The 23399-nt window shown below is 39.7% G+C and overlaps 1 protein-coding gene across 4 annotated transcripts in view; it reads right to left on the bottom strand.

Moving 5' to 3' along the window:
* Positions 1–15558, bottom strand: part of TRAPPC8 (trafficking protein particle complex subunit 8) — a 57647-nt gene extending 42089 nt beyond the window's left edge. Inside the window, exons 1-6 of one of the 4 annotated variants that reach the window (XM_052786946.1) lie at positions 15321–15558; positions 8884–9078; positions 6117–6200; positions 3121–3210; positions 1628–1802; positions 1081–1234 (exon numbers count right to left, since the gene is read on the bottom strand). In XM_052786946.1, coding sequence (XP_052642906.1) covers positions 1081–1234; positions 1628–1802; positions 3121–3210; positions 6117–6200; positions 8884–9078; positions 15321–15477 — 855 coding nt within the window. In that variant the 5' untranslated portion in view covers positions 15478–15558. The remainder of the gene's footprint in view (positions 1–1080; positions 1235–1627; positions 1803–3120; positions 3211–6116; positions 6201–8883; positions 9079–15320) is intronic. The other 3 variants (XM_052786947.1, XM_052786948.1, XM_052786949.1) reach the window with 3 other exon arrangements.
* Between the last annotated feature and the right edge of the window lie 7841 nt (positions 15559–23399).

A 23399-nucleotide genomic window follows, 5' to 3' on the forward strand; every position in this document is an offset into this window, starting at 1 on the left:
AAGAATACTAGAGCACACACATAACAACTACTGTTGACTGACTTAACTTTACTAACAGTTAACTGAATTATTAAGAAAGCATGTTTGTTCATATATATTAATTTCTTAAGTAGTTTGTGATGCTTTAAGAACTTGTCCTATTGTAAAGATGAAAGTTATAGTCACCAAATGAAGCAAGTATCTTCTGGCTTGCTCAAATAGCTTTACTGTCAACTAACGCAAGCAACTCCAACGCTTACGCAGCAATGCCTACAGCAGTGAAAATATGCTCCCTAAAGCAATTCTTGAACAAGCTCATACAAAAAAAAAAGTCATCTATGTTGGACAGTTGGCACGGGACAGAAAAAAAAAGAAAAAAATCTAATTAGTTTATGGTGGAACATTACTTACTGGTCCTCTTGGCTTACAGAATACAAGATGTTTTGACTTTCCAGTGCCGGCTAGATTTGGTAAAGAACTATGATTCCACAAACAAACTTTTTAATCAGATGCAGTTAAAACTGCAGGTCAGTCAAAAGCAAACTCAAGAAGGAATATTTTTGGCCCTGAAGCCAAAAATACGGACATTTATTGCAAACTGAACTCAAGAGCTAACACACACTATCATTTGCCATCTTAGCAGATGACAGACCAGACTGGGCTGCAAGTTACCAGAAAAACCACACATACTTCCACAGAACAACACACTCACACTGTTTAGTGAAATACAGACGACCTAGACAAAAACCCACTAACATTAAGAGTGAAGAAAATTAATCAAAATGAAGGTAGAAAGTTACTATGAACAGGACACTTCCGAGGTTACTTCCTCTTGTCAGTGCATAAAGCACAACTCTATTCTTTCAGTCAGAGTATTTCAGTCTAGTATTTCAGCGCTCCTTACTGTCAATTTAAGTAGCACAGAGGACAGTTTTTCAAGAATCATCATCTTATACCCTCACAAAAAGTCATAGCTATGTCAGAAGTCTGTCTATTAGTCCATTCTGTAAAAACACATAGATAATACTAAGGCAAAATTTAACACAACTAAAATGGGCTTTCATATGCACCTTATATATTGTTTTTAGAATACTATAATACCTGGTTTTGGATAGTGTTTTTCTGAAGGTACTGACTCCAAGGATCTGGTATCTGTTCATCCGTTCCTCTATTAGACACCCGAGAATTTATTTTCAGCAAATAGCAACCCTGAGTTCCATACCTCTGCTTCATCTCTTCATAAATGGAGTCAGCTCTGAAAAAATAAATTGTCTTGATATCAAACCAATTCTATTCTAAGCATGTACGGCAACAAACTATTTTAGACTATTATCCATAGGGATTAAAAGGAAAATTCTCATATTTTTAAAGCAGTCCTTTATGCAAGAGTGAAACTGAGAATCTTTGAGAATTAGTTCAGCGAGCCAGCAAAGAAAGCATCTACCCCAAGAAGCTAGGATTGATTCCTTTCATTTTATATGAACACAAGTAGAAGATCTAAAAATAATACTTAAGGAAATCTGCCTTGATAATAGTCAGCATACTAGTTAATGGATCCTGTTGTATGTCTAATCTCACTAGAATTTATAAATGCAAACATTTCAGTCAAAGAGTTCATCTGTAAGTTCACTGAATGCAGAAGACCCACCTTTGTTCTTCTCCTGTGCTTACGTCGTGCAGTAACACATAGTATTTGAGCGTGTTTGGTATAAACCACTTGGGATATAAGTATTCACTACTATGCTGAATTCGATGTTGTTCTTGAGACAGCTTCAGAAATTGCTCCACAGGCTCTGGTTCACTAGAAGAAACTACAAGCATACCTGAATTCATGTTAAGGACACTTACCAAAAGAACCCAGGAACAACCACTGATCATATCATAAAATAGGAAGTGTATGAAATAAGATAGATAAGTACAATGTTTAAGCCTGTAAAACACACCACCACAAAAGTATGTGCAATCAGAATTTGGTCTTAGTCTCGATAAAAACACACTATTTAAACGGTCAGTTAATTAACATCTGTAACATGAGATGAACAGGAGTTTGCTCCAGTTCTGACACTGAATCCAAATTTAAGCTGATACTTAATAGCTAATAGTTCATTTAAGATTTTAGATACAGACCAACTGTTCACATATGAAACATATAACTGCAATTCACCCCCACTGTACTTTAGTCTTCAACTTCCAAGGAGAGCTGGGACTTTAAGGTATCACCTGAGCAACAGTAACAGCCAGTATTCATAAACACAGCAACATCTTCTCAGCAAAAAGCAGAAGTGTTCAGATTTTTACCTCAATGCAACTACACAATCATTAAGGAATATCCTGCTCTGCTACATCTATCCACCAAATTGAAGACATTAATTCAGAGAAGCCAGAAACCAAGTTCTACTTTAAATGTTACTAAAATTCAGAAGTCAAAGGCCAGAATCAATATTTTACCAAGTTAATTCTGCACAAGTGGTTCTCTCCAATGGCTACTAACATAACTGTTTCACCATACTGAAATTATGAAGTACAGTAAAGAGTTAGAAACAGAGTAGGTGTTATGAAACCTGCGGCATTATAATTATTGTAAAGCTAAACAGCAGCTACCTCATGAAACAGTGCATATTTTTATTTTCCCTGTAGACAAGCAAATCAGGCCTAAGTTTTGGTAAAAGAAGTGAAAGCATTTAGGCATCTTTCCAGACTTCTTTTTGTCCAAAATAGCTCAAAGTTCACCAATTTTCCAAAACACGCCCCCCAACCTCCCCCCTCCATCTGCTAGGAAAAGATATAAAAAGCAGCAGGTGCATCCCAAACACACAAGTCTCTGTTGTACATAAGGGACGGTCAACCGATATCTGAAGAGCTACAGCAGAAAGCAGTTTAGGATGAGGCAGTCTAGTTTACAGGTATTAACTTAGGAGTAGTTTGACACAAAAAAGTGTGTTTAAAAAAAAAAAAAGAAAAACAACACACTAACCACAAATAAAACCCTGACCCCCTTATGAAATGAGTCTGTATAGTTAGACATATTGAAAAAAAGATGGCAAAAAGAGTTATTGCAAAACTTCAAAGTCTCCTACATTACATTTCTGCAGCTAGCTCTAACAGCAGTCACTAGAGAGGTCTGTAACACTCAAAGGATACATGCAACATAGTGGTTTAAGAATTCATGATCTGATGCAGGCATGGACTGAAGAAAGCACTCTCTGTAAGACTCAAACCAAGGAGTAGTAGCTGGAATACACAATAAGACAGGACAAATTAGAATATTCAGTGAAACTTGCGTTTACTCATTTATGAAAAGGAAATATGAAAGACTACACCTGAAAGCAAGGCTTGCTAACTCTGACAAGGTTTACATGGCAGGGGAAAGAAGGAGGAACAGTCTAAGGAGAAAGCATCTAAAATACACACAAGTGGGAGAAACAGTAACACTTTGAATCAAATCCTGTGAAACTGAATAGTATCTTAAGCATAAGATATCCTCAATATCCTGAACTTCCTCAATATTCTAGGCTCACATGTATTCAGTCCTTGTCAGGGTAACTACTCCTTATCACCCATTTAAACACACATGGGAAAGAGAAAACAAATAAAAATTCTTTTAACAGTCATTGAATTTGCCTTGGCTAGCAATATAAGAATTGACCAAGATGCAAAATTAATTTTTGAGTATGTAGAGGAACTAAGGATTACCAGAACCCTATCCTGCCAGTTTGTCTAAAGCTTTTGCAAGTGTTATGACTTGGCTTGACAGTAGTACCCTTCCTCTGCCCTGCTAAAATAAACAGTTCAGCTGTCAGATGGCAAAGCAGAGATCCAAAGAGCTAAAAGCTCAGTTCTGAGTTGTGCCATTAATGCCTTTTAATGTTAACCTGCAATGTTCAAAAGCCCTTTTACAATAGGGATTTCATTTTCCTAAGAGTAACAAATCAAGTATGTCTGGGACATCCAAAGAACATGTGAACTTAAAAATCTTGTCTGTTTCTCTCCACTCCAACTATCAGTCAAGCAATGAAGTATTATTTCTGGTTTATGCCATCTCAATTCTGCAACTCCTTCCCTTGAGCGGAAATAAGGCCCCAGAGCAAAATCAGTCCATTTCCAGTAACCTGGTTTCACACTGGAACTAGCTGGAATCCAGTGTAAACTCACCTGCAAACTAGAAAACAATAACTAGTACAGAAAAACATGCAGTATAAGGAATCCTGAAGGTATTTATTTTCTTTATATGGCCCCAAGAAAACACATTCCTTGATTTAACTAACATAAGAATTTCTAACACTTTGTAAACCTCCACCGCCTTCTCGCGCCCCCCCCCAAAAAACCTACCACCTTGATTTCTTAGCTGACTTCAAGAAATTGAGTTTCATTCTTATGTTGGAATTATCTTCTAGTGCATTAAGTTAATCCATTTTGTTTAATCCTACATTGTCAGGCCATCTTACATCAGCTTCATCCACACAGAAGTCAGATATAGTCACACTTTATAACTGAACTTGGCCTAGAAGTCGGCACATCTCACTCACATAAAGATCAATAGGAAGCAAACTTCTAGCTTTTGATTATAGCCTTTCTATCAAATGCTCTCTGAGCACTCATCTAGGGTATAAAAAGCTCTTGGCTTTATTAAGTTCTACATGTAAATATGCCAACTATTTAAATTGAGGAAAATACAGCTTATTAAAAACAAACCATGAGAAAGTGACTCATATGCATATTTTTCACAAGTATAACACAGCTTTATAGTAATTCAGGTTCAAACCAAACAATACTAAACTGAAGGCAGAAATTTCAACTGCATATTAGTTTCAAGCTCTGTTTTCAGTTTTCCATTTCTGTTTTACAGCTGAACCACAGCAAAAAAAAGTTTTTTAAAATCTGACACAGCTACAAAGAGGGAAGTACTACTTTGTTTTGTGGGGTGTTTCCCCCCCCCCCCCCGCTTTCTCATTCAGCCTATTAAGAACCTTGGAAGCGGCTACAAAAGCAACTGGATTCCCTCTACACAACCACAACATATATTAACAGTATTCACTCAAGAGCATTTACAGGGCTGTAATCATTTATAGTAGATATTTAAAATAATAAACATGCACCATATTCAAAACAAAAACAATATTTGAAAAAATTTTCACAGACATAACATTTCATAACACACTATAGCAGTGCATAGCAACACTGTGTCATTTAGGTACAGAAACCTGTATGTTTTGTATTTTTCCAGTAACATGTTTCCAGTATACTAAACAAGCAGAACTGAAGTTTAGGCAAACTTGTTAATGTGTTCAGAAATTGTTAACAACAAAAAAAAGATAAGTAATACTCATACATAACAGCTTAAGAATGAGAAGTCTACTTCATGAAGTTTTGTACTTTTTAGCTACCTGACTCACCAAGATGAATTTCACAGATACTGGTACTCTAGCACATTCAGAAAGGAAGGCATTTACCAGCAGCTGAACAGACACTACTGAAAGGATAGCTAGTACTAACCAAAGGCATAAAGTCTGTTAATATCTAAAACTGAAAACAATAAAAATCTGGCTCAGACCACAACACAGAGCTTCACTCTAAGTTGAGAGGTCAATAACCAATGCGTTTTGGCAGCAATAAGTCTTATAAACTAGGTGAAAATGTATTAGAAAGCTTTTTTTTTTTTTAAAGAGAGTCATACTCCAGAAAGAATGTCAATATAGCAGAGGCATATGTACTTTAAGTACAGTCAGCAATTCAGTTTCAATTTCAAAAGCGCTACTATCCCCTGAGAAGGAACTTCTATAGAGAAGCAGAAAGTATTTACATTTGAAATACAGAACAGTGACAGTATACAGTTCCATAGGATCAAACAAGACAGTGCTTTTACAGCATCAGGTCATTTCCCACCACCACTCTGAGCTTATGGACTATATGGAAAGACCAAACGATTTCGATTAACAGGAGTAGAAAAGTGACTAAAAGAAAGATTAAACAACCATCACCAACAATTTTTCATTTAGGGGGAAAAAAAATGGAGGAACACACATCTACGCCAAGAAAAGTGCTAAACAGTTGTAGCAGATGATAAGGAAAGGTGGATGGGGCACATGGAAAAGGAATAAAGGGCAATTTGGCAAATTGGCACCAACCACAAAAAATACCTGAATAAAACGTGGATGTGTTCAGTTCCATCAGTGTCTCTTTCCAATTACTGTACCAAGGAACACTAGCTTTAACTGAGCGATCTGATAGAAAAAACATGGTATTATTATACTAAAAAGGGTCAGGTGCAAACACACTATTGGCTTTTATGCTCTGGTAGCATGAAGCAGAAAATCCATACCATGCAGGCCCATCAGGGGCTGAAGACATTTGATTCCAGCTAACCTTAATCATGAACATTTCAGGCTCCTCAACATTTGACAGTGTACTTTAATAGAATTCAATATTCATTTCTGGTTCAGCCCAAATTCTGGGCTTGAATAAAAATGTAAATCTATAAAGTAGTAAAGATTTAAGTTATATTTAGATATTATTTCTATTTTTCCAGTTGGAAGATACTATAAATGTAAGACACTAATTTCTGAGATCTCCCAGCCTGTAGTACTACAGTTAAAGTAACTGAAGATGTTAGCTGCTGAAAGTGGTTACCCCAACATTCTCCCTTATGTCCATCATATTCCTGCATTGCTGCATGCCAGCACTAGCATTATGCAGCCCTGAACAAACATAGCCAGGGAAGTGATCCAGCTGAAAACTTGAGAGAAAAAAAAAAAAATTTAAGTCTTTAGTGGGATCACTTTTCCTCACTCTCCACATGCACCAGTACATGAGAGAAACAGGCATGGCTGAACATAAGCATCCTTCCAGCAATCAACCAGGTCTCTCAGTACAAGATGATTATGAAAGTATGAGACTATTAAACAACATGTGTAACAAAGAAGGATTACAAACAATTCAACCAATTCACCACAGCAGTTCCAAAACTTCTCTAAAAAAAAAGAGCATGATCATGATCCCAGTTGCCAGGAACACTCATACATGAGCTTCTTAAACAATGTTTGTGTCTTCCTTCAAAATGGACTTGATCATCATTAAAGATTAAGGAAATATGTTTTAATATTGCTACCCTAGAAAACTAATCCACCAAAAGAAAGAGCTAATTACAAAAACAGATTAGAGTATTTCACATTTCCATGCCAAAAGATTATTTTTTGTTGCCACGAATGAATGCTTCCATTGGTTTTCAATAAAACGCTCTAACAAAGTTGGAAAAAATAAGTTTCTTAGTAAATACTCATAGTTTTCCAATTAGAAAAGGAACTCTACCTGACAAGCTAGGGACTACCTCACATCCTCCTACAATGTAATGGGATCCAAGTTTCATCATCAAGAACACTGCCAGTGCTTTGTGCTAAAGCCCTAAAATGGAGTACCACAAAACTACAAAGTTGTTACATGATTTTGTCCTTCTGTATGATCTTAAACAACTTACACATCTCTCTATCACATAAGCATACAGCCAATGTGAATGGAAATAAGAACCTAATCACTGAGAGACAGAAGATAGTCAAGTCTGGTAACTTGTACATCTGAGGCTCCAGCAGCAAATAAGGAAAACAAAAAGGAGATTTATTTGCTTCTACAACTACAAAGCATGGCTTGATATAGCCACTATTTTTCTTCCCTTCTTCCAATACCTCACTTCTAAATTGAGATCATTAGAAATCTTATGGAAAAGTCTCTTCATTGAAATCATTCTGCTTTCTTAGGGTCTTCCAGTCTCTAGAATTGAAGCAGACTTTCCCTCCAAAAAAAATTTCACAAAAACATGGCAATTCACGAATTTCACAGATAAATGAGGCCACAGAAACTAAGAAAGGGTGCAGTTTCCAATAGCTCTCAAAAGTTAGAACTTCCAGGGTCAAGTCTTTTCCTTTACTATCAATATTTCACATCAAGTTGAGGATGTGCTTATAAATTAGGTATTAAAGATGTAGAATTATTCAAGTTTTTCATCATCAACATAAAAAAAAAAAATCAACATACTATGACAACATCAGTTACTAATCCTCATGAAGTTTTGTCAGTCTTTTGCTATAGCAGAGCCAAATTCCTCACTGCATGCTGAACTAAGTACAATAAATCACTCATGTTTAAACAGGGCAATGCATACATGCTTTGAATTAAGTATGTACTCAAAGGCTTTAATGGATTAGGGTCTTAATTGGGAGGAGTTTAATCTTCTCAGCTCTCAAGATCAGGTCTCATTTAGTATTATTCACAAGGCCTTATCCCTTGGAAACGTAAAAAAATTTTTTTAGAATATTCTAGCCATTTTGACAGCAAAATATGAAGCACTGAGTTTCATGGCAAAAAAAAAAAAAAAAAGGACAAGGAATCGCAAACCTTTCCTCAAAACCTTTTTTCCTTAAACTTTTTATGACAACTTTATGAACTCTGTGCATTAAGTAATAAGTAAAAACAAAAGAAGTCAGGAAGACTAACTTCAACATAAAGCTGCACATTAGTACTAACATTATAAATATTTTCTGATACCTATTCAGCCAAGTATAACAAATCAGTATATCAGTTTTGTAACAAGAAAACCTCTCTCATCTGATGAGCTATTAACACAACCAAAGCATGAGTATTTTCTACATTAAAATAATGTGATCATTTAACACAAGTTCAGAAGAATCATAACATTAGGAAATATTAAATTAAGAATTACTAAGTTTAGCCGCTTTTTTAGCATTATGTAAAACCAAAACTATTTAATAAATGTGAAGTTTCAGTAAAAACAATGACTCAAAACTGATCAACTCTCAGAGTAATTTTAATACATGCCATGAAGTTGAAATCAAGGTTAGAAACCTTACAGTAAATTCCAGTTTAAGTTATGAAAAATACAATATCATTACATACCACTAATGTTGAGATCATAATCTCCAGCTGTGATCACATTAGCTACTAGTCCTTCAGCAGGCTGACTGACAGATACAACATCATTCAAAAGTTTTCGAATGGCACCAGGCTGAGGTGGGTGAGTAATAATGTTGTTGACAGCAATCTTCAAATTTTTAATTATGTGAAGCTGATTATTAGGATCTCTCATGTGAACTAAAAAAGAAAAAAAAAAGGCTTTGTTGAGGAGTATAACAGAGTTAAAATAGTTACCATAAATTAGTATTTCTCCAACAGATTTTTCTTTTTCTTTAAAGATTACTTTCTCAGTCCATAACACTTGATTATCAAAAATGGAGTGGGTGGAAGGCAAGAACAAAAAATTACTTCATGTTCAACATTAGGTTCATCTAGGCAGACTGATGAAAACATAGCATAGGATCTTAGCTTAGGAGAATATCCAGAGTAAAAAAGTACTCAAAATGCATGCCCTACACTGCTGCACTCCCTTCCTTGTGGAACATACTCAACTTGCACAGAAAGCCTATAGTAACCACATATGGATTTCACATAACATCTCACATTCCAAGGAGTCACCAGTTTCCGAGAAAAACCCAGTACAGGATAATAGCATTCAAGAAACTTGACAGGGATAGCACAGTATTAGTTCATGCAAAATGAACATATGCTTTCATTTTTAATACTAAAGTGTGATTATCTTAAGTTTGTTTGGGTTTTTTTTAAGAAATGGTTTTAGAACTCCCCTGTTTTCTAAACAGCATCATACAACTGATTTATCTTAAGAGTGTGTTATTGAAGTTACATTTCTTGAGTGACAAACTTTTGGTTAAAATTAATCAATTAAAAATAAAGTCAACATTAGTAACACCAGCATTCCTGATTCACTTTTAAATGCTTGTTTAAAAAACAGAAAAAGTCTTATGAGTATTAAATACTGATTTCAGAATTATGCATGAGAATTTTGCCTGACAAATAGTGGATTATTGCATGCAGCCTCCAAAAAAAAAAAATCCCAACAATGCAGTGACAGTGTGCTTGGACCTAGTGTTTATGACAGCATGTAAGTTGGTGGTATGGAAAGGTTGCTTATTTAGAAAAAGTGAAGTAGACTGTTGCCAATGAAAGTAATATTCCAAAAAAAGAAACAGATTCATTATTAAAATGAGCCTTTAAAAGGGTGATACCAGCCTTATGTTATTAGCACACAGTAACTTACGCTGTTTTAGCTTTGTATGACTTATCCAAAAAAATATTTCCCCCCCCCTTTAAGACTAACTTCTCCAAGAAAGCCATCAGACAGAAAATACCACCAAAGAAAGAGTTCCAAGTCCATGCAAAGGGGTCAATACCAAACCTAAAGGACACGGTGGCAAAGTCCATCAAGATGATTAACGAACAATGGTATTTAACTGAAAGTTAAAGTTGAAATTCCATGTAACTGTGACAGCTATATGTAGGATGCCCTTATTTTCTCTAAGTTTAACAGGCAAATATCACTTTTTTCTTTAATGGTAAGTGATTGCTTTTATTCCCTAAATTCCTGCTTTTGCTTTGTTTTGGTGGTTTTGTTGTTTTTCAAAAAAAGTCTCAGTCTCCTGAAAAGCAAAAAAAAATGATTAGTCACAGGAAAACTAAGGGGTTGGTTTTTTTTTTTTTTACACTTATGTATACTGGCCTGCCTTTCTACTTAAGATCTAGGTCTATGATCTTTTCACTAAAATTTGATTGGGCTGAAATCTCTTTTGTATCTTACAAAGTTACATTTTACCACAAGCAATAATTTGAGCTTCACACAACTTGTAAACGCAGAGCTCCTTTTGTAGAATCTTTGTGAAACTTGCTCCCTCAAGCCATCGGTTTTTAAAAAAAGTATTCGTGACATTTTCAACAGACATTACAATTTTGGGTCTGCTCTGATTTTTCACATCATTTTCCCTATTTCAAATCACAAGCACCACCACGCAAGCCAGACTGTAAGTGCAGGCAGGGCACATTGAGTGTGTGTCTACCCAAGACACCTGGTGCTACCACGTGCCCCACAGTACAGCCCTCAACTCCTTTGCGTTTTATTTTCACAAATCACTGTATAGCATATAAAGGGCAGCACAAAGGAAAATTCTTGTTCTCCTCATCTTGCAACTAACCACAAAATTCACACCGTGAAGTTCTGAAACTGAGTCTTCAGTCCCCTCCAGCCTGGAGAGCACTCCATACCTTTTCACAAGCCTTTTCAGAAGTGGCAACTACTAGCCCAAGCGAGATCACACTAGATGTGTTTACAGTCCATCTTAGCTGTTAAAGATTTCTATTGCAGTTCACGTCTGGACTGGCATAGTTCTACCCTCCTCAGTCACACATTCACTCCCAACCTTTAGCCAACACCTAAGTTCATGGAAAAACATAGTGAAGCAGTTTAGAGAACTGATCCTGCTCAAAACAACCTAAAAATCTGCGGGGGTTTTTCCAGCTGCAAGTTTCAGATTGACCCAGTTCATCATAAGGCTGTATCAACACAGAGGAGGGCAATCGTGCTGGCTAAACTTATCTCAGCCAGTTCAGCGTTTCCACCAGAAAGCTGAAGGGGGGAGTATTTTTTTTTCCCCATCTTATCATATGGGTAAATTATCAACCCTATTGCCACATGATTACTGAAAAGATCAAATGTAAAGGAAGAGGGAGGGACTAACAACTAAGAAACCAGTTTGCCTTTACCAGTGCAGCTCTAACACTAAAACACATCCTTGGTGTCTCTCCTAAAATATAACTAACGGCCATAATAATAAAGAGCAAACACATTTCCATACAGGATGCAGATGACATTTCTGGCATGTGTGCCACGCTAAGGACTGACATAAAGGACACCCCTGGAACCCCACAAAGCTCTTGCCTTAATCCCCAATACAAAATCTGTAGTGTTACACATTTCCTTCAAGTGTTCATAAGATCATTTCAGAAAGCATTTTGCCAGAAGTTCTAATATATACTACTACTACCACAAGATCTTTCTCATCAGAAGTTGAACATATTCAGATGTTGACTAAGGTACTCATGAACAAGGAATTCCTAACATCAAACCAAGCTCATTAAATAAATGCAGTGTTCCCATTATACCTTCTTGCTTTCAGCATATATTTGAGGCTTAGAATCAGATACAGTTATCAGAAGCTCCCACCCCCCCCCCTTTTTTTTTTAAGACATAAACCACTTTGGTTCAGATAGCCTTGGTTACTCTTAAAAGTGACACTTGCTAGTTGAAGTGTACGCTGTAATTCTCCCTCCCAAGACAGTATTAGTTCAGAAAGTTATTTTTAAAAATTCTTAAAAGCAGGATGCTATTTTAAAGAAAACTGACCTATACAATATATACATGTGTCTATTCAGGCATCAATTGTTACCAACAAACACCATAGTTAAGAAATACATTGTGTACGTTTGTGGGGTTCTACCTGAAATTAGATATAATCTTGTCTCCTTGGACCAAAAAACCACAAGAAGCATGAGGTTTAACACTACTTGAAGAATCAAGCAGTGGTCTGGGGCTTCACATCTCTGTTGACACATGAAGGACGAGTGATACATGCACAGCAGAAAGCTCAGCTTTGTTTTCTGTGTATCAAAACTGTTTGGCACATAAATCGGTAGATTCATTTCATAACCACACTGCTTCTCTAAGCAAGAAAGCTGATGAACATACAGCCTTCAGCGGGCTCTTAAGCTACGTAAATCCTAAACTTCAGAGAAAAATCTGTATTGTAACAGGACTCTAAAAATGCAGTAGCAAACCAGTGACTGAGCTCTTCAAATTACAGAAGAGTTCAGGAAGTAACACATGTACTTCAAAGTTTTGCACAAGTACGAGGGACAGCTTACTTCTAAAGAGATTAAATACTGATCAACCCATTTTTACATTACAAATTCAATGAAATAGCCACTAAGTAAAGACAGGAGTGTTAATAAAAAAAGGACAGCATTTCATGCAGCAAAACACACAGCTGTGGAGGTATGTGCATGTATACACATTCTGCAGTACCATGATCAGATCATTAATCATGCCTCTCGTCCTCTTAATTGGACATGAAGAGCACCATGGAAAAGTTTTACTGCTAAGTCTGGTCAAACCTATTAAGGTAGAGCAATTTAAGAACTTATCCTATGTTTCCAGGCCTTGTGCACAGGATACAGTTAACAGTGTCACTGTGCAACAGTGTTTGTACAGACTCCAACAAGCAGGTTTCCCTGCCATAGAGCTCCACAAATTCTGGAGCTAGAGAAATTGCTTACCATTATACAAACTCATGGGAAGTGTTATTCCACTGAACTACTCTTCTGCCTGAAGAAAATGCCTAGTACTGCTTTCCCTTCCCTCATGCATGCTGGCTTTCACCATAAGAAGTTACATACAGCATGCAGTAATGTTTTTTCCATGAAGCTAGAAGAGGAAGTCACACTTGGAGTGAAGAACTGCAGTCAGGCTTGTGGCCTGTTTAATCAGAATACACAGAGAGTAGTGCAGCCACAAAACCCACTGTACCAAGCTTCAGCTTCTTGGTTATCTGACCCTCGGGTCAGGTTTCGAACAGGATGGTTCAGGCTGTCAAAGTTAGCCAGCCTACACAGAACAGCAAGGATGCCCCTTCTCAAAGATTCATTGCAATGGTCACAGCTGCAAAATTAGGAAATTAAAACTCTATCATAGGGATTTAGATGCAGTTCATGAGGGCGTTCATTTATACATGACGTGACAGAGCTTGCAGAAGACCAATTACAGAAACATCAAATATCAATACAAAACTATGAAAATCAAACAGTGGAGCTTTCCTTCACAAGTTTTTAAACAAGTGCAGAAATCGAGCCAGTGTCAGTCTCTCAAGTAATAAGCTCAAAGTCTTACGTTACATCAAGGGAGGGATTCTAGTCTTTAGCCATAACTAACTCCTTTATTAAAAGAGGATGAAGACTAGTTTGGTTTATAAGCACAGACATACTCCCAAGGTCTGCATTTACACCAGGAACACTGACGATAATTCAGGTTTGCAAGTTACTTAACTGTTACAATAGTTGGAACAATAATAGTTGGAACAATAATAGTTACAACTAAGTGACAACAGAATTAAGTATTATTCAAAATGAAGCATTCACTGTGAAGAGTCTCCTTGGTTTTGTTTACTAGATGCATTTTGAAATCCTTTCACCGAAGAACCTAAAGAGATATTTAAGTAACTTCAGAACTCCAAGGATGTGAGCTTCTGCGTTTATTATTTTTTATCTCTGCTGCGTTCTCACATAGCTCATGAATGTCGCTAAACAAAGGGAAAAACATCTATAAAAAAGTTCTGGTTACAGTTATTAAGACTTGCCACAGAATTAAGGCAGATTTTTAACATGCACTAGCTTTTAAATTGGTGCCGTTTTTTAAATAGCAATGCAGAAATCTAACTCAAGTGACAGTACAAGCTTCATCTTCTCACACTGTTTCCTCAACACATGACATGAAGAGACTGAAGTCTGAGCTAAGGGTCTGTCAGAAACCAAATCTGACAAATGTCACCGCATTGCTATCCTGACGAGCAGTTCTATTCCAACTGCTGTCCTGCATACTATTCTGATGAGCAGTGGCTTGAAAAGCATAGCTCAGTTAAATTTAAAAAAAAAAAAAGTCCAGATAGTAAGCTAAAACATTACAGTAGAAGAATCCTATTGTTTCTCTTAAGTAGTCAATTTCAAGTTTTGCCACTACCCTACATGTTCATTTCACCTATTCCACATAACCAGCACAATTCCCACCTTCTCTTTGAACAGGTCCTACTCACAGAAACATCAACAAAAAAGTATATGCAATGAAACTACAGGTGAGAAAAAGCAGACTTGTAACTGAAATTAGAATTAATGTTTCTGAAAGACTGACCATACTTTCAACGACTGGGTACTTTAGTAACAGCCCTACTACAAGCGTGAAGTCCAAGATCGACAGCAAGAGTCAGGTACAAGTATTGGCCAGATAACAGTAAAGTCGTTTTAAAGAAAGAAAAAATCCGTTTGGAAGAGCTTGATCTACAGGCACCTTTCCCTTCAGCCGCGCGCTCTGTGACGTCTCCAGGAGAAGCCCAACTTCCAGGGTTCCACAGAGAAGAACAGAGGGAATGAAATTAGACTGAACAGCCACCTGGGGCAACCCCGGCAAACGCGTGCCTCCGCAGAGCCTCTCACAGCTCCAGGGAACGCCCGGCCCAGCGGCCGCGGCCCCGGGGAAGGGGTCTCGCCTCCCGCCCCCGCTCGGCTCAGCCTCGCCGGGCAGCAGGGCAGAGGAGGCGCGGCGGCGGCCACTCCGGCCGGGCGGGACCCCTCGCCCCCCAGGCGGAAGGGAAGGGGACGGGGGACGCCGCCTTCCCCGCCCCGTGTAAACAAGCCGCCCGCCCCGCTCCGCTCCCGGCACCGACCTTCCGAGGTGAGGCGGCAGAAGGGCTTCACCAGCTCGGCGAAGCTCAGGCTGTTCTTGCGGGTGAGCCTCTCCGCCTCCTCGCTGCACAGCGCGGCCACCAAGGGCACGAACGAGTCCTGGATGAACTCCTGTACCGACTGCACGCACTGGGCCATCGCCGCCGCCGCCCGGGGGCCCCAACCGGCCCCGCCACCTTCCTCCGCTCTTCTCCGCCCGACCCCGCCGGCTTCCCCACCCCGTCCGCCCGTCCGCCCGCCCGCCGATGCTGCTGCTGCTGCTGCTGCTGCTGCCGCTGCCGCCGCCTCCCCGCGGCTCCCGCTCCGGCCACCTAGCCCCGACGCCGCGGCCAACGGACCGCTCAGCGACCGGCCAGCGCCGCCATGTTGCGCCTCAGCCGAGCCCCTCGGGTAGCGCCCGCTCCCGGCGGCCCCCGCGCTCGCTCATGTGATTGGCCGAAAGGGGCGGGGCGCCCACGGGCGGAAGCGGCCGAGAAGGGGGAGGAAGTTGGTTGGCGGCAGGCCGGGGGCAGGGGCAGGGGCTTGGCCGCCGCTCCCAGCCGCTGCGCTCCGCCTGCCCGCGCCGTGGCTCGGGGCTCAGCGCCCGCGGTGCCCACCGGGCAGGCCGCTCGCCTCGCCCGCAGCCGCCGCCGCCGTGGCGGGGCAGCCGGGGCCGGCTTTTCGTCCGGCGGAGGCACTGCTTGTTGAAGGAGGTGTGGGAGGAGGCGGGAAGTTGGATCAGCCAGGGTTTTGCAGAGCCTTGCTAGGCGGCGGGCGTTCGGGGCGGGGGTTCATGCAGACTAACACACGCGCACACACACAGAGACAGAAAAACAGTTCTGGAGTTTTTATTTTAAAAAAAAGCTGGAATCGTTAAAAAGTAAAGAGTTGTTTGGGGTTTCTCTGGCGGACCTGTCACTGCTCAGTCGTATGCACGAAATGAAAATCAGGCAAAATAGCTTCGTGTTCAAGATTCGCCTGTTAAAGCGTGACGTTACACAAAGCCCGGCTTTTGCATTTGTAATCGGAGTAAGGAAGTGACATGCGAGGAAGACAGCTGTGATGATCAGTGACAATTAAGAGCGAGTCATTTTGAGTATGTTCTTTACAAATACAGAGTACTGGTGTAGGGTTGGGTTTTAACATGCTGTCAGGGACACTCCTTAGGACACGGCTTGTAAACATCCCCAAAAAGCCCTTATGTCTTTTGAAATCAAGGCTTAACAGGACTATAATAGAGCATGATTTCAACAGCAAGGTTTGGAAATCATTAGCCAATTTCTGAGCATTTGACAGGCCTGTTAGAAGCAGGAAGTTTTTACAAATTACTGAAGTGAGCCAGGTAAGTACAGGAGACAGCTCATTCCAAGGGAAGACTTAAAACATGAGATCATTCCTTCCTAAATGCAAATGTCAGAGGCAGAGATGCTATTATCGCTTAGATTCCATGGGAGATCACACGTTATTTTTGAGATGCATGATTTACAAAGGCATGAGAAGCCAAGCCTCGTTATTTCTGTATTCTTTATATGCAACTAATTTCCACGGTAAATCCTCATGTATAAGAACATTTTAAAAAGAAAAGGCAAAAGGAAGATGAGGGTATTTTTATAGTTGATATTACAGGATTAATACATCCTAATTGAAAACCAAATAAAACTTTGAAAAATAGTATCTAATTGTCTTCCCTAACAAATCCAGTAATTGGGAAATTAGTGTTAACTCATTCATCTACATCAATTGGGTCAGCAACTTCCTCTGTGAATGAAAAATTAGTTATTAATTCAATGTAGGCACTAAGAAAAAAACTAATAGGCCATACAACTCACTAATTTTCGGGACTGAGTCCTGGCAATGTTATCCAAAAGCTACTAAATATTGCAGAAAAAAAATATTTTGGCTTTGATAGATTTTTAGAACAAGGTGAAGGCCAACATTCTGCAAATATTTAGGGCTTATCCACGTTTGGAAATTCCCCAGAGCTATTCCAAAATAAAGTTTTCACAGATACTTTAAAGTACAACCTCCACATGGGCGCTTTCTTCAGAACAGTACACTAATTACAACTGGTAGATTGAAGTGAATCAGAAATCCCAATCCGGTTCACGCATGACTTGACATTAGAATTATTTTAAAATTCTGATCATTATTATGTCTTTCTGGCAGAAATTCAAATTTTGCGTGGCTCTTAGCAATCATGTAGCCATTACAGAATGAGAAATCGTTCATTTTTATTGTAAATGCGTTGGGTTTTTTTTATTAGAGCAGTTCTGCATTCTAAACCTACATTTGTGTGCTCAAAATTTATTCTCTGTGTATGAAAACATGTACACATATTCTTTTTACCCAGTATTAGGAATTCGGTCCTTAGAATTTCTGTCTCTCATTACCTTCTCTCCCAGTATGACACTGTCCAAAGGACTGGTGCTGTCATGCTGGTTTCCTATAGCTCTGCCGTCTCATGGCCTTGCTGTCCTAAGACAAGGTAATGTTTCCCCATGACTGAGAACCTTTGATGCAGCCTCTGACTTGCCTGCCCTACTAAGGAGGGATAAACAACCCCATCTTCAATTAACACAGTAACTCAGGGTGTATCCTAGATGTCTTGCTAAAAGTGGTGTAGTCAAAGAGGATTCAAATAATACTATCTTTATTTACAAGGCAGAAGGCACGTTAGAAGGAATATAATATATCCTTGCTAATTACTTGTATCATTCCCAAGCCTGGCAATGTGTGCACAAAGTTTTGCTTTCGAAGTCTGACAGTGTACAAGTAGATAGGACACATAGCGGACAGAAGTACAAAGGGATAATAGGAAGCCATGAATCCATGCTTCAACCATCTGAATTATTTAACTGAAAATACTGTTTTTTGCAGAGGAAGGGATGGCTCAAAAGAAAAAGCAGGTGAACAGAAGTGAGATTGTGTAGTATGGGTGGGTCAGGGGAGGCCTAGTTGGAGGGAATAGAAGAGGAGAACAAATTGTCATAAAGTGTCTTGAATAGACAGAACAAAAACATCACCGAGACGGAAAAACATGTCCACTGTTTCAACTGTATAAAAAACAGAACATGACTGTAAAATTTGGACTTGCAAGTGCTTAGCCTCTACCGCCCTGCTGCTCCCTTGCTGCTGCCAGGAGTTCTTTTTCACTCCCTCAGGCTGGAAGCTTCCTGAACTTACAAGTTCTGTGATTCCTTTATGCAAATCACCAAGCCAGAGAGCAGGAGCTTTCTGCTGAACTGAGCTGCTGCTGAGGAAGTTTATTTGAAAGGGTTTTTTCACCTGTTAATAAAATAATATTTGTATTATTGTGTAGGTTTAAGGCAGAGGAAAAAGAATATAGAATTGCAAATGCTGCAATCTGAAGTTGAATCCAATGCTATCACTTGCAGTTATTCCAATATGGAACGTGCCTGTTTCCCTGTTAGTTACAGGTTAAACTATATCCTTGAAAGTTTACATCGTGGACTCCCAGCTCCCTAGAAACTTCAAGGGCACATGGCTTTTTGCTCAGTTCAAGCTTCTGCAGAGTTACAGAAGTGGTGTTTTGCACAGCAATTCACTCCAGCATAAATTGACATGAGATTTTAAGATTTAGCTAAAATCACACAAGAAGCTACATATTGGTGGGGGGAGTGGGTTGGTTGAGGTTTTTTTAATAAACCACACTGATACACAAACAAATCATTGCAAGTTAGGTACCAGTGTAGATTTACAGCCAGTTAGCTGTCTTGTGGTAACTCCTCAAGATTAATCCAGAACCCTGATTTCTCAGCTTTTGGATTTGCTTGTGGCCTTCACAAGCCTCCTGGACAATGTGATTGTGTTAGCTGTGCTGCACCAGCATCACTGGTATGGAAGATGAATTGCTGCCAGAGTGAGGCCGTGGTGCCTGAGGCTGTGGTCCCTACAGTCTGCCATGCACAAGTAACCCTCTGAGTTTCACTGCCTTCCATAGATCAGGAAAAGCTCTTGAAATGCCCTTCTGCAGCTTGCAAGATGAACAAAAAACAACACACACGGACAAAAGAAAGAGCTCATCCTGTGCTGAATCAACACACGTTTTCCCAAAAGACAACCAAAAAAACCAATTCTGAAGGAAGATTTTACACAGCAAGGCAGTAAGACCTGTGCCAGGTGCCTCAAGCGTTGTCCTGGTTTCAGCTGGGATAGAGTTAACTGTCTTCCTAGTAGCTGGTACAGTGCTGTGTTTTGAGTTCAGAGCGAAGAATGTTGATAACACTGATGTTTTCAGTTGTTGCTCAGTAGTGTTTAGACTAATGTCAAGGATTTTTCAGCTTCTCATGCCCAGCCAGTGAGAAAGCTGGAGGGGCACAAGAAGTTGGCACAGGACACAGCCAGGGCACCTGACCCAAACTGGCCAACGGTATATTCCATACCATGTGACGTCCCATCCAGTACAGAAACGGGGAAGTGGGGGGCGGGGATTCGCCGCTCGGGGGACTGGCTGGGTGTCGGTCGGCGGGTGGTGAGCAATTGCACTGCGTATCATTTGTACATTCCAATCCTTTCATTATTGCTGTTGTCATTTTATTAGTGTTATCATTATCATTATTAGTTTCTTCTTTTCTGTTCTATTAAACCGTTCTTATCTCAACCCACGGGTTTTGCTTCTTCTCCCGATTTTCTCCCCCATCCCACTGGGTGGGGGGGAGTGAGTGAGCGGCTGCGTGGTGTTTAGTTGCTGGCTGGGGTTAAACCACGACAAGCGTGCACCAAGCCTGTATGTACCAAGCCCATGGTGGCTGGAACATGGCCCGTGCAATCCTCTGACTCGCTGTCTGAAGCAAAAGGTCAGATCTGAAGCTGCAAGGGTTAAACGGTAAGGTTTGCCCACCCATGCCTCAGTGTGGGTCATAAAGAGGAGTAGATGGTAGTAGATGGTCAATCCCCAGCTCTTTTGAATCAATGGGACACTCTCCCTGCCAGCTCGGGGATCCCAATGCCTTTGGTGGGCATGGGATGGGAATGCGAGGTCAGGTCATGCAGTTCTCCTTCCAGGGATGATAATACAGCTCCTCCTGTGAACAACTCCCAGTACCTAGAGAAAGCTAGGAAGAGCTGGTAGCTCTTCATGATCCTGCTCTGAGTGGGAATTCCAAGGTAATAGTTCTGTAGAACCTCTCTTTTGTTCCCCCTAGAAGCAGCCATCTACCACTCCCCTGACTCAGCCCAGGATTAACAGCAATCTTTTATTCTTTGTGGGTATTGCACTAAAGTGCTTAAGTTAAGAGGCTCTTTTTATTAACAGATGTAAATCTAAAAAGACTCAATAAGAATCAATGTAAGTTTTTCATATAAATATGAGGCCTGCACATAACAAAAGAGAGAGAGAAGTAGAAGGAAGGAAGGAAAGCAGGCGGATCCAAACTCAGCACCTTGGCTCCATTCACCACAAAACTTAGGGACAGGTATAATTCTTCTCACTTTCCTCATAAGAAAAAGTGAAGCTTGCTCGCTCACTCTCTCACACCCCCCCTCTCTCTCACACTTTCCTTCTCTTTTCCTGATGATCTCAAGAGATTTCTACCTTAAATCAAATTAAATCAGTCATCCTTGCTGTACATTTCTTTAAATTGTAGTTGGATAATCTTCCAGATTCTGGGGGGCTTTGTCAGAGGAATTCCTGGGGATGTTGCCCCCACTTGATGAAACTGAGTCACTAAATTAAAAAAGGACTGACTAATGAACTGATTCTTAATGTGTAGGCAGCATTTGAACTAATTTCCCCAAACCAGTTTCATTTTTGCAGTCTTAGTCACATGCAAAAGCCCTACACATAATGTGGCCCTATATCAATATCTATACTGGATAATGTGGCTTAGTATATGGGTAGCACACAGCTTCGAGTTGTAGGCGGTCAAAAACAAGTAGGTACGTGTCACGTGGATGCAAGGCAAGCTCTGGTTACAGTATATGTACACAGAAATGTAGACGAATAACTGAAAGTATGAACTAAAACCAGTTAATTAAAACCAGTTTCTTAGGTTCCACTCTGATTTCACTGAGCTTAGCTGTCAGAGTGATATTAAATTTAAGCAATCTACAGAAAAAAAGAAAAAAAATAAATCACTGGGACAATAATTAGAGAACTTAAATGTGGAGACTGCTGGGGATGTGAAAATGCATTGTCAAGTGGATTTGTGATTTCAGAACTTTTCATGATGTAATCATGAACATACTACATCTGTTCCCCTGAGGTGGATTCACACAAAAAGCCTCTCAATTAAAGAAAAAAAAAAAAGCTTTTCCTTGCTATGCCATGAAAATAAACACTATTTTCTCTCTAACATAAAGCGCTCTCTTTTATACCGTACTATATACCAAAACACTAAATAGATCCTGATCCAAAGCTACCTTTTCAGTTTAGTTTGCAAAAAATTTACAGTAAATTAGACCGTACAGTGCCATGTATGAAAACCAACCTTCCTACCAGTGACTGCAAGGCGTGTGCCGAGCACACCCCACCAGCAACACGATGCTGGGGCTCACGCCGCCGCTGCCGCCGATGACAACGATGCCAGCCGGGGCTGATGCCCCCCGCCGCCCTGGCCTGCTGGCACAGACAGCAGCAGGGCGGGATTGGGAAGCTGTCATGTCCTCGAGTTACTTTAAATGCAGTCGGGTTTGATTGTGGTTTAAGAGCAGATGCAATATTTCTAACATATGGATTTTTGTTACTCGTGTCCTCAGAGAAGCTGCAAGTTACCTGCACAAGCTGTGTTGTTAAAAGACCTGAGATACTGAATTTAAAAATTGTTGCTATTCAGTTACATTTTAATATTTTGAGTCAAACGGCAATGTGCTTAATGCAGAGGGACTTGCAAAACCATCTTAATACTAAATTTTTCTCATCTTTTTTTCTTAAAAGGGAATCGTGGCACATTATTGTTGTACGTAACAATTTCCTCTTCTGCTTTTCAACATATTTAAGTAATTACTCGTGGAGACAGAAGGATGAAAGTGAGCTAAACAGTAGATTCTCATTTAGCAATCAGTATTTTTCTGGTTCACAAAGAATATTTTCCCCAGGTTTTTAGTTACATAAATGAAGTGCTACATAGAGCAAAGTCACACAATAATAATAAAGTGCCTTGGGATGATAACATCAGAGTTTTCCATTGTTCACCAGATATTACTCCAGGGGATAAAATCAATCTGAGATTTCCTGTCTTTCATATGATAAGAATCGCCTCTCTGTCTTTCCACAAACAGATTTCTTTTACCACATTTAAGAGACCAAGCAAAGCAATAAGACTAAATAAACTTTTCCTCATCATTTAAAGAAATTCAGTCTTGGAATCAACAGTGCAGATTTTCACTGCAAAAGGTATTTCAATGCATTAGAAACAGCTAAGCAGCCATAGAAAGGCCATCTCAAGCTTGCTAGAATTTAACAGTTGCAGTAGTCAAGTAGATGCAATTCATCTATCACACTACAGTCTGATTGAGTAGAAAGATTTTTTTAAAACTGCCTTTACTGTATGCAAAAAGGTGTGAGAAGTAATATTTCCAAACCAGCATTTTGTTATTTGGGTTCTAATGAACAGAATTTGCAGTATTCCTAGAAAGTACCCTGTTTAGACTCTCTGTGACTGTACATTATCACGGTTGGCAGAAACCCCCCCCTGAAGAGCAGGAGAAAAGCAAAAAAGAAATACTACTCAAGAGGTATTTTTTTACTAATGGCACAATCAAAAATTCTCTTGGAAAAGGTTTCTTCAAGTTACACGTTCCTTTCATTCTGTGTGTCTGTAGAATTTAGGGAAAGATGAAACAGTCCAAATAGCATGTAAAACCTATGAGTTTTACTCAGTTTAATAATTCTTTCAACCCTAGTGCTCACTGAATAAGATCAGCAATAAAAATAACTACTGGGCATTTCTATTTATCTTAGGAGCCATCATGTGGATGTCTACTTACAGAATAGTTTCACAAGTAATTGAAGCCAACTTAAGCCTCAATTACTGGCAAAAAAAAGCAGTTCCACCATCCCCAGTTGCTCTCCACTTTGTGCTATCACATTGCACCTCCATAAGTCTTTCTCAAGTGGACCG

Source organism: Harpia harpyja, chromosome 5 (genome assembly GCF_026419915.1).
Source record: "Harpia harpyja isolate bHarHar1 chromosome 5, bHarHar1 primary haplotype, whole genome shotgun sequence".
NCBI classification, from domain to species: Eukaryota; Metazoa; Chordata; class Aves; order Accipitriformes; family Accipitridae; genus Harpia; species Harpia harpyja.